The 12,424-nt window shown below is 28.9% G+C and overlaps 1 protein-coding gene across 4 annotated transcripts in view; it reads right to left on the minus strand.

Annotated features, from left to right (window-relative positions):
• The window catches only part of LOC107441476 (transcriptional repressor CTCF), a 41,404-nt gene extending 31,425 nt beyond the window's left edge, over positions 1-9,979 (minus strand). The window contains exons 1-2 of one of the 4 annotated variants that reach the window (XM_016054749.3): positions 9,840-9,979; positions 9,580-9,710 (exon numbers count right to left, since the gene is read on the minus strand). In XM_016054749.3, the coding sequence (XP_015910235.1) occupies positions 9,580-9,614 (35 nt within the window). In that variant the 5' untranslated portion in view covers positions 9,615-9,710; positions 9,840-9,979. Of the gene's footprint in view, positions 1-5,246; positions 5,442-9,195; positions 9,476-9,579; positions 9,711-9,839 lie in introns of those variants that run through there. The other 3 variants (XM_016054752.3, XM_071178317.1, XM_016054754.3) reach the window with 3 other exon arrangements.
• Between the last annotated feature and the right edge of the window lie 2,445 nt (positions 9,980-12,424).

Below are 12,424 nucleotides of genomic sequence, written 5' to 3' on the forward strand. Positions count from 1 at the left end.
TTAAATAGGGTGACCTGGGGTAATTCCTGATCAAAAAATGCAAACATCTATTTTGTGAAAAAACTATTCAAGATAGAATTTTAATATTTACTGGAAGTTTGAGGCTATATGAGATGAGTCCTATGCCTCTTTCTTTTGTTTGAAAATCTAATTAGAATTTAAAAGATTTTAAATTTTTAGTGATCAGGAATTACCCCTTGTCTTGATCATTTCTGGGGTAATTCCTGATCACTTCTGGGGTAATTACTGATCACCAGTTTTTATAGTGCATGGGCTGTTTAAAAATAATTATACACATTCGTCTTGTATACAGTTAAATACAAATTTTGTGATTATTGTTAAAATATATTTTATAGTTGTTCCACTTAATAAATATCAACTGTTATTTAAGAAACAACAATTAACTATTTATTAGCGATTTTTTATACTATTTATAAGAAGAAATGACAATGATCAGGAATTACCCCAGTGATCAATAATTACCCCATCTGTAGGGGGCAACATTTGATATAGTTTCCTATAATCAATTATCTTGTTTACAGTAGATGTGAAACAATTAAACAAAAGCTTACACTATTTTTATATCAAAGAAAAAGAAAGTAACTCAAAATATTTATTATTAAGAGAAGGAGGGGGATCTTTGCAGAAATGTGCACATTTTNAAGAAGACATTCACAGAAAGCATTTTAAAAGATACTTATTTTGTTAGATTGAACAAAAAACTATTATTAAGTAAATATAGTTATACTTTAGTAATGTGTACAAGCATTCTTGTCCATGTCTCAAATTTAAAAAAAATAATTTTTTTAAAAATAAAAATTAGGTGGTCATTATTTACCCCAGAAACAGATTGATTGTGAATTACCCCGGGTCACCCTACCTTTTTGTTTGCATTTGAAACGAAAAGCTCAGACAAAATTAACGGATTTTATCAGTAGCAATTAAACTTAAGAACGCATCTGGTAATGTATGTTTAACCCACTGGCGGTTAAGGAAATGGGCAAAATTGGGAGAATGTTTCTCCCCTACACACAGTTCCCCTATCTATTAACATGGGAAAACCGGTTTTGCTATGCAGAGAAGACTGCAGGTTAAAATGCGACTTTTTACGTGCAGAACCGTCAGTGGGTTAAAATTACTTTTATATTAAATGCAGCTATAATTTTATACATAAATTTAGCTTCTTTTTTTTTAAATTGGAAATGTATGTAGCACAATAGTGTAACACTGGATAATGTTTTACTCTCTTTTTGCTTTACATGCAGATTTCTTTTATGGTTAAGATTTATAAAATAAATAGTAGATACAGTCTGATCTTGATATAAGGTCACTTTTCCAATGTCCCGGCTCACTGTTACAGATTATTAGATATAGGGTCAAGTTTTAAAAATTGTTATCGCTTATAAGGTCATTTTTATCTAAGGCGAGGGAAGCTCTTTTCTAACAAAAGCCTATTTAACTTCCTTACAAGGCAATTACCTCTCTCAAGTTCTAGGAAAATGTTGCAGCCAACGAACAAGCTACAATTTCTGAAATTGTTTCAGAAGTTGTGGACAGCGAGGACAAAGGCAGTGATCCTGAGACTGTAGCTGTAACCCAAGTGGAAGCCTTCAATGCAATAAATGTCATACGAAATTTTTTTACAAACCATGAGGGAGCTGAGAAACATTTTGAGAAGTTACAAAATCTAGAAACCATTGTTCGAAAAATGAAACCAAAAACGAGACAGACCTGCATAAATGATTATTTTAAATAAGGTAAGATGCAATACATGTATGTACACTTTGAGAAAATTTGTAAACAGCTTTATTTTAAATTAAAAAATTTTTAAAAATCTTTCTTCAAGTCTTTACTAATTCTGTTAAAATTTACTGACTTAAATATTTAATTTATGGCCAATCGTTTTCGTTTGTATTACCATTTTTAAAAAGTCACAATGTGTACTCTTTACGTGTTTAGTTACAAACTGATAATGAATAAAAGGTCACCCCGCTTATAAGGTCACTTTGTGATGTGCCTTAGGGTGACCTTATATCGAGGTCTGACTGTACTAGTTTACAAAGTAAAGGTGTATCAATTGCTTTTTTTAATTATGCCTAGTGCTTATGAATTTAAAACCTGTTTTAAGTTGTTTAAGTATTTCATAAGGTGATTTTATATTTAACGAATTTTCTATACATTTAACGAATTTTCTATTTTATATATAACGAACTTATTAACAGGATTTAGCGGCTTCGTTAAATAGAGGTCTGACTGTATATTTATTTCAGTGTGATTATGGTTGAATGTTCTGGCAAAGGGAATCAAGGAGGGTGAAAAGAAATGCATTTAATTAAAACATAAACATGATAAAAATATGGAGAACATTGAAATCCAAGTTGTAATTGATGTGCCTCATCTAATATGTTAGGGATTTTTAAGGGAAAATTTTGTAAATCCTTCCTATCCAAGCTTCACAGTTGCCAAAAGAAAAAATCTAGACATTTTACAAAAAAAAAATCATGAAATTTGTTTGGAAACATAAATATACCAGATTACTTTTCAAAAAGGCAAAGTAAAACCGAAACATAATTTTTCTACTTGAGTGTAATGAAAGTAAATTTTATCGTAAAAGAATAAAACATAGTACTATTGTTAATTCCAGAATTACTTTGCTTGAAATCAAGAATATTTTACAGTTTTCAGTATAATTTTATCAACACTATTAACAGTCTCAACCAGCTACAGGGTGACAAAATATAACAATAGTTGATTAAAAAATTTTTTTGCCATTCACTACTTTTTTATACCTTTCATAATAAAATTTATTATTTTATTTATTAAAATTCCCCTTTTATTACTTCAATAAATAAGGAATTATTCCTAAAATTCTGATTCAGAAAATTTTTCTTAATTTTAAAAATGAACCTTGAAATGTCCATTGAGAAATGCATCAAAAAAGAGATGCCTTAATTATTTGTAGATTGATGCTACAAAGGTTTCTCTTTTTAGTAATGCCTAATAGCGCTCTATGTTTTCTTAATAGTTTGTGGTCAATATCTTCTAAATAACTGTTACATCATCCTTGGTTCTCTTTTAAGTCAACATTACTACAAAGTAGGGCCGGGATAGCCTGGTTGGTTGGGCATTGGGCCCATTCCAAGAATTCGATCCCAGGCCGGCCGAAGGGCAAGTAAATGGTGACTGATGCATGTTAAATCTGTCGAGTCGCGAAGTCCTTCAAGTTCCCATAACAAATCAATATCTCTGGGGGTACAGATTTGGGTACTTTTTATGAACTAGAATTTTTTCTCCTTTAATATACTTAGAGATTACGCCTAATGAAAATATCTTAAAGGAGCACTCTGAATAACTTTTGATTTAATGATCGGATTTTCAGGTACTAGAACAAACCTAATTGGTTTGAGGGCTCAATATTTTAAGATAAGGAATCAGTAAGAAAACGCATTTAACGTACACACTCCCGTGGTATAACGTTACCCTAGAATTGAGTACAAGTGCGTGCAAATCCGATCATGAGATCAAAAATTATTCAGACTTTTTTCTTTTTCTATACATTGTATATTAATTTAAAACTAAATTTTATTCCTTGAAATATAAAGGAAATTGTATGCTTTTAAAATTTTTGGTACTCAAGTTTATGAAATATTAGGTTTTTAAAGGATTTATGATTAAAAATACCAAAAAATTTAATATTCATATCGTTTTGCACGTATGAACATACTAAACAAGTTTTATTTTTATTTATTCATTTATTTCAATGTAAAAATAGAAGATGGGTGGAACTTCCTAACAAATCACTGAAATTTTTAAACTTCTTTATCTGTTTTTTTCTTTTCTCTTTCGTACATAAATTGAATACCAACATGGCTAAAAGGTTTCATTTCCAGAAACTATTTCATATTTGGAGGCATTTTCTCGGAGTACATTACGAGTGATTCTGGTTGAAATTTTATTATTTAATTAATTTATTTATTCATTCATTTTGTGCTCTAACTGTACGTTCCTCCAGGGAATAACTTTCTTGTTTACTTATTTTATCTCTATGATTGTTTTCTAAAAATATTTGTTTCTCGTCGCAAAATTAATTATAAATATAAATGATAAAATTATTCAAATACAAAGAACAACAACTTCTAATTTGTAAGTCGTAACTCTCAACTTTCCAGATACATAAATGTTAATCGAAATTTATAATTTAACAAAAGAATCAAAGCTGTTACATTTTTAATTTATTAATTATAGTGATCTGAAGCGATTGTAATATTATTATTAAGCTTTACTTTTGATAGAATGGCAGCTTTGTCAATGCTCTATAAAAAAATAAATAGATCGTTTTGTTGTGTATTTTAAATATTGCTTGATTCTTTTAGTTAAAAATATCTACTTTATCAAGAGGAGTCTTGTATTAAGATAAAGTGAGTAGCNGGGGGGATAGTTATCATTAAATTAAGAAAAGTATTTAATTAAATTAATTAAAGTAAGTATTAATGAAATTTTATGTAAACTCAATAATTTGACCTCCCAAGCCCCCACCCCTCTTCTGGTTGCAAGCCTGCCTTAAGGACCCGTTTATTACGAGCACTCGGATTTAACGAGTACATGTTACGGTCCCTTTGTGCTCGTTATAAACGAGTTCGACTGTACTATCTTTGAATAAATTTTTCTACACTTTAGAACATATTTAGCTCTGAACTTGTTATCTCAAAAAGTTGCTACCTCCAAATTTTTTAGCGTCCCTTCAACTTTGATATATTGAAAGTATAGTGTACTTTGTTAGGATTATTCTCAACTAGTTATACTTTTATAAGTTTCTCTTTTTTTTGGAAAGGGATATTAATACATTTTTTAAGTGATCTTAAATTTTGAAATCATGTTTTAAATAAATACCTTTAAAAAAAAAGGGAGAGGTGGTACCTTTAAAAAAAATGCACCATTAAATGTTTGATTTCTCATAATTTTTACTTTAAATTATAGAAAAAAGATTTCAAATTGTTAATCTTTGTTTTTTAGTTCACATTTTTTGAAAAAAAAATTGCACAGTGATTGTCTTTTAGCATGTCTTTAATTATTTCTTATAAACTACAAATTTTTCTTTTAATAATGTGTGAGAATTATTTTCGAAATACACACATAAAATAGTATAAGAGGGCAATTTAAAAATTGTTGAGGATCAAATTCAGTTATTACATAATATTACAAATTTTGATAAACTTTAATGATGGTAAGTGTGTGCCCTTTCAAACCTTAAAGTGCTGTGTGAGGAAGCACTCTGCCCTTTTTTATTCCTAAGGAGAACTCCGTTTCATCCACGACATAATGGCATCTTAATTTCCTGCTTACATAATAGGACTGCCAACATTTGAGTTTCAACATAGAAAGAAATTTTACATCATTACTTTCTATTACCAGGGGTCTGTCTAGGTTTTTATTAGAGGTACCTATTTTGTGAAAATTAAACATTATATTAAAAAATCAACACAAAAATATGGTAAAGTTAGAAGATATTTTCAAAAATTGTCACTACAAATAAAAATCATTTATGACTGGTAAATTTTTATATATTTTTTGCTGTATATTCCAAAATAATTTTGCTATTTTAAATTTTGGGTTTATTTGTAATTTGAGTAAATTTGTCCACTGTTAAATTTTATTCTGAATTTTTTAAAAAAAAACATGCATTTAGCGATACTTGAAATTAAAAGTTATTTTCCTTATGAGAACATTTCCCATAGAGTCATATAGAAACAAGTTTCACAGAAAAAAAATGTTTCATGAAAAAATAAGGTCTGCTAGAAAAAATTTAGAACAATGTTCGAATGTTTAGAATAATGTTCGAATTTCAATTTCCTGTAAAGTTTACAGAGAGAGCGCCTCATCGTTGAATTTTTTAAAAAAAAATCTTGATATAATATGGCCAAGCGACCGGTTACGCTTACCATATCGCACTATCCGACGAAGCATGTGATACCCTTTTTTAAGGTGATAAAAAACAAAATTTTAAGAGGCGGGGAAGAGAATCTTAGAACTTGCTTTTTTAAAAACCATTTTTTGAAACTACCGCTTTTCCTAAAGATGAATTTGTGAAGGCGTCGCTAAACGGTAGTAAATTTGTCCTGGGTAGACCCCTGATTACTGACCAACAGTAATTACAATTCATATTCTATTTAAAATCAACGTCTTGTTGGCACTAAAAAGAATAAAATAGATCCAACTCCAGCAATGAAATAAAAATTATCTACATGAATGTCTCACAAATTCGCAAGAGTTAGTGGACTTTCTTCAAAAGGTGCCCGTCTAGGACTAGAAATTTCTGAAAAATCAACTGGTTTACTATACAGTAAGAAGATTAAAAAGAAAATTTACAAAAAAATAGGGAAATCTTAAAAATGCTGAGCGAAAAGCAAATGGGTGAAGTCTTGGAAATTCTTCGGGAAGAAAATATCACATTAAAACAAATGACGAATAATTTTACACAACAAATTGAAGCCTTCCAAATAAAAATTGGAAATAAAAGTAACATGCCTAATTAGTGTTTTATCTGTGAGAAGCCAAATTACATTGAGGTAAACAGTTATATGAAAATAAGCCTGTTTCAACTGATTCTTAAGCAAAGAACAACATTTTGGCGTAAGAATTTCAAAACTGAAGAAAGCACTCGAACGATAATTTCGCCAAGAGAAATGATATTTAAAGTGAAACTTTAATAATTTTGTGCTTACAGTAAAACAAGAATTTTCCAAAAATTCCCGTGCAAGAAATAATGAAACTTGGCTCCATGATTCTGGCACTTCTTCACACAATGACAAAAAATAAAAACTATTTTAAGAAATTAAAAAACACAAATGGGCTAGTCTACTTGACAGGTAAGGACTCAACTTTAAAGTCTGAAGTTATAGGAACTGTAAGAGATAAAGCTTTTGATAACAATTATAAAAATATTCTTACTATTATTGACATTTCATTTGTTCCAGATTTAAGAAACAATTTAATTTCTGTATTTAATTGATAAAGGTTCAGAATAGAATCAGATGAGAACAACTAATTTAATTTTAAGTAATAATGATATTGTTTTCAAAGGTATACATATAAATAAGAGTTTTGAAATTAATATGAAGTTTTTTCTAAGATATTATTTCTAGTAATTCTATTAGATGCAATGTCATAATTTAATATATTTGGCACAAAAGACTATGTCCTTTATATCCATGATAGTCGTCTTAAATGCAAAATATCATTGGCAGGGTTAAACCCCTGATCTTTTTCAGATTTCTTTTAAAAAGTACAAAAATTACACAGAAAATTGTTTGAGACTTTTTAAGACAGTCAAACCAAACTTTTTTCATTAGTTGCCAAAAACGATCTACTACAAATTTAAGGAAATTTTTTTTACATTTCTTCTGTGCATGCATAGTTTAAAAGAACAATTTCTTTAAATGAATATAAATAAGGTTTTCCAGTTTGTTGATCCACCAAATAAATAAAAAATAATAAAGAGTAAATGGGTGTATACAATTAAAAATATAAATATATGTCCCACAAATATATTTGCTTTCCTACTCATACGTAAAATGTAGGTATATGAACAGTCGGCAGAAAAATTTTCATTTTCAAGGAAAATTTTATAAAATTACTCATTATATATGAATAAAAAAAAATTTCAAAATTGTACTGGACTTTCAGGCATCCCACGAAAACTGAACTGACTGTGGTAATTTTAATAAAAATATTTATTAATTTTAAGCATTGAAATTTTTCTAAGACTTTATTTTATAAGTCTTGGTTTATTTTATAATTCTGCTATAAGTGAAAGAGACTTTAGAAGAAGTAGACTAAATGTAAGCTAAATATTATCACCTAGGAGTTCTGATAGCCAATAATAAATCAATTATACTGATTGGGTCTTAAAAACAAAGGTGATTAAAATATCCAGCAAATGGCCATACTTTAGTAAAGCATTTAATCAACAGTCTGTTGTGGCCCTTGGAGATCGAACCCCAGTCTTTTAAATTGACAGTTGAGGGTCTTAGCCACTGAGCCTCACTTAAGTGCAAGTGTAGATAAATATGTTTGAAGAATGTAACCTTAAAATTGTGATAACTTTGAGAATTTTTAAAAAAATATTATTCATATTCACTTAAGACAATATGGAGTCGGGGTTTAGGTGAACTTAGAAGTAATCTAAAAAATAAGCTACGGGAAAATACGTTCATTGCAAATTCTCAACCACTTACATAAATTTAAAATATAGAAAAAGTGAATTCAGGTTAACTTTGAGTAGGTAAACCATAACACTTCAATATATTAAAAATAAATAAAAATTATGGCACAATTCCTATGCATTTGGAAAATAGTCATTCAATAATTTATTGGAATTTAATATTTCGAAAACACTTAATCAGAATTTGAAACATCATGGTTTATTCTAGAAATTCCCTTTTTCTGTAATTTAAATTTTAAAATACCAATGCATGTGAAACAGAACTTGCATTGAAAGTATCTTACATGGTATAGAGTCCTTTTTAAATAAATTCTTGTTTTAAAAAGCCCAAGAGACTCCAAACCCTGTCATCAAAGGAACCAAAGGTTTAATATGTGAGGAAAAAAATAGGTAAAGATTGATCCCAATTTTTAATTATCAGTTAAAAATATTAACCAACAAATGACTTACTTCAGATATTTTATAAATCAAATGAATATTCCAATCAATTATATTAATACTTTATATATATATATTAATATTTTATAATTAGAATTCAAACTATGGAGTTTATGACTGCAGACAAATTGCTTTAGCAAGACAATATTTAGAATATTAAAAGCATTACAATTTCGCAAAAATTAAGTTTATAAATGGAGATTATTTTTCATCGATATGGATGTCGTACTTTAAATATGTATATATTCGTTTTTTAGAAATGATACGATACGAAAGGCGTTTTAATAGATATTATAATTTTATAAATAACCATAATAAATTTATAACAACGGAAACATCCCCATTAAATATATTTAACTAAAATCAAGAGTTATATCCCAATTCTGAGACAAGAATAGGCAGTGAAATTGAAAATGACACTTTAGCAAAATCTTTCGTACTTTAAAGTCAAAGACTTAACTACAGTTGAAAGGATTGATATTTTTCAAATATACATGCATTAAAAGAGAAAGATAACAAATTATGAGGTAAACAACTTTTTTTATTAAGGTGCCGGTGACATAAATTCTGTTTGAAACATGAGAAATCAATAAGTGCCTTTGAGGTCGCCATGTTTTTTATGTTAAGTCTGAATTAGTGGATGCATTGCTATTGCATATTTACAATACTGATAGTTTTTCGAACACATGAATAAATATTGGAACTTTATTTTATTTTGATACATCATATTCAATGGGAACACCGCCATGCTCATTTTTTTTCTCGCAATTAGCGCCATCTATTTTTCGACCGAAAGGCCAAGCAATTTCAATAAACGGTCATTTTGAGATAGACAAGATGAGAGTGCGCCATATTGACTCTCTTGATATATCTAGAATTTTAGTATAAGCATACTTTTCTAGAGAAAAAAACAAACATACTTGCTCTTCCTATGAGATTTTGAAGGAAAAACCATTTTCCAAATTGAGAATTCTCTCCAAACAATAAAGCTCAAATCATCTTTAATAACCGTAAAAAATGTTGTGTGGATATTTTAAGATGATATGAACACCTATAAAGCAATAATGTTTTAAAAACTTCATCCAGACCATTTATATAGTTAATAAGGATTGTAGACAGATATTTGCCATACTTAAACAATGCATAAATCCTCGTATAATTAAATTATTACTATTCTTACCTAAAATTTTGACAAATCTCAACACTGGATGGCGTTAGCGACTTCTCTCGTCCATGAAGTAAAATTTATCGATCAGCATATACATACATCGATTAAGGATTATTTTTTCAATATCGATTTTAAGGGCTGATATTTAGTTGATTCAAAATTTGTAGTTAAATCGAATCACGGTAGGAGTAGAAATTTCAAATACTTTCTTGTAATTAAATATTTTAAAAATATTTGAATTTCTCAAAAAGTTAAATGGAATGATGCAGAACAGAGGGCGCTGTGTTTGCGCTATTTTCGTTCTTTTTGCAGACGGAAATGAACAACTAATCAAATTTTCATTCGATGAAGATAAGTTAACTGTTAACCAACCTTAAAGTCAAACCACAAATATTTTCCTCACAAAGGCCTCATCTCTGCATTTAATATAAACAAGAAGTGGTTCTGATGCGTGCAAAGATTTTTTCCCTTTCTCAAACATTCACAAAGTAAAGCTTGGGTAAAATCTAAGAATAGCCCACCCCTTGGCGACTTTTTGAAATCTCGCCAAGTTGGCAAATTATTACTTGGATCAACGTTGTTGCTTAAAAAAACAGTTTAAATTAATACAAATTTATTAAAATATTGTTAATAAAATAAAATAATCAAAATACTCTCTGTAAGGTTGCAACATATCTCCCGAAATATCTTCCAGAAACCTAGTTTGGCGAGATTTTAAAAAAATCTTTTTCAAGGATGGGCTATTCAAGGATCCACCCCAGAGCTTGTTATGTAACAGAACCTTACTTCAAAGATCACCTAACTTATGAGGCAAATGTAAACATTCAAACTAAAAAAAAGCTAAAAGGTTCCGACCATAGACTAATAATTTAAGTAGACTGTTCAATTATTAACTAATAACTTAGACATGAATAAATTAAGTAGAGACGCGATTATCCAATCAAAGCTTTTCTAGACCCGCTCTCTTGTTAGGCGACCTTCGTCAGCTAGCAGAAAGAGGGGAGAGGTTCTTTCTTTTTAGAAGAGAAACATTTAGCTTTGACTTCCTCTCTAAAAAAAAACTTGACTTTTTTCAGTCGTATGTTACGTTGTAGGTCAATATTTGTTCACCCTTCCAATTATTATTTTTAATTTTTCTTATTTGATGGCACAATAACGAGGTTTTATAAATAACCATATAAAACTTGTATTTTGTGGTTCTCAGAGCTTTGAAAGATATATAACGTTACTCATTCATAAATTAAGTTCTGAATATTAAAATGTTCCTAAACGTTTTAAATGTTAATTTGAGTTTTCATGAACTGTTTAGGAAAATAATTATCTGACTTTATAATATTAAAAAAATTTTGTATGTTGAACTATGATATACAAAACAGTTTTTCAATGAGAAAATTGTGGCAGAATTAAATGATACCAATTAAAATATAAATATATTTATTTATACTTCTAACATACACTTCAAAGTTTAGTTATGAAGTTAAGTTAGTATTTATTAGAAGTTATAAGACTTTGCTCTAAATATTCGAAAATTTTTCACAACTTGTTAAATGCTAGTGATAAAAAATACGAATGAAAGCTGAATAATCAATGTTGGAAATATTTATTCCATTTTTAGTTTTTTTAAAAAAAAAGTAACTTTGTCATTAACTGTAGTCACACTAATAGTAATTCAATAATCGCTAATGCTTAGGTATAACAAGGGAATTTTTAAAAATGTTACAAATATATCTAGTTTTCGTGAAAAGATAATTTTCTTGGAAATTACATAATTGAAGTTGCCAAGGAAAAAAGCATCTGCAAGTTAGTACCCCTCTTTTAAAATATTGAATGTAGATTAACTTGCATTTTAATGAATTATTTAACCAGTTATTGGATAAAAAGAGATAACTATTGAGGAACGGCTAAAGACTCCCAGTGTATAAATTGGTGACTGATGTTAAATTTGTCGAGGTAACTAAGTTCCCATAACAAATCAGTACCTCTGGGGACAGTGGATTGGAGATTGATTGTTCTCCGTTTCATTGTGGATGGATGAAAAGTGAGTGAATGAGAAAACGAACTCTGTAAAACGGACTGTAACATATGTGAGTGATAAAGTTGTATTCTTGGACATAGATGGCGCTACTAAAAAACAAGTGCACCCCCTGTCTTAAATCTGCTTGGTTCTACGTAAGCCCAGCTTGATGGTATTGGAAAGTGGCATTTGCAACAACTATTAAGTACAACAAAAGCAAAAGAGGAATTGAGCTTTAATTAATTCGAATCCCTGATTTTTAATACCTTATTATTTTGCAAAAAATGCATATAGTCATTATGGAATACCTTCATAATTATCTTCTCTAGAACATTTTTTCATGTCTTGTTGCCACTGTGTTTAAAAGTTAGTATTAATGAAGTTTTAGATATCCTCTTGCTCTGCTAACAATTAGTTTGTGTTAAAATATTTTGGGTGTTGTATTTCATCATTCCGTTGAATTTTATAAATTTTCTGTATTTTTTCCTCTTCTACAGAAATTGTACCATTTAACTCCTCAAAGGATGATTCATAGGTTATAGAATACCTTGCATATATTGAAAATAAAATATGAATTATATAT

The sequence above is a fragment of the Parasteatoda tepidariorum genome, chromosome 3 (assembly GCF_043381705.1).
Source record: "Parasteatoda tepidariorum isolate YZ-2023 chromosome 3, CAS_Ptep_4.0, whole genome shotgun sequence".
Classification (NCBI taxonomy): domain Eukaryota; kingdom Metazoa; phylum Arthropoda; class Arachnida; order Araneae; family Theridiidae; genus Parasteatoda; species Parasteatoda tepidariorum.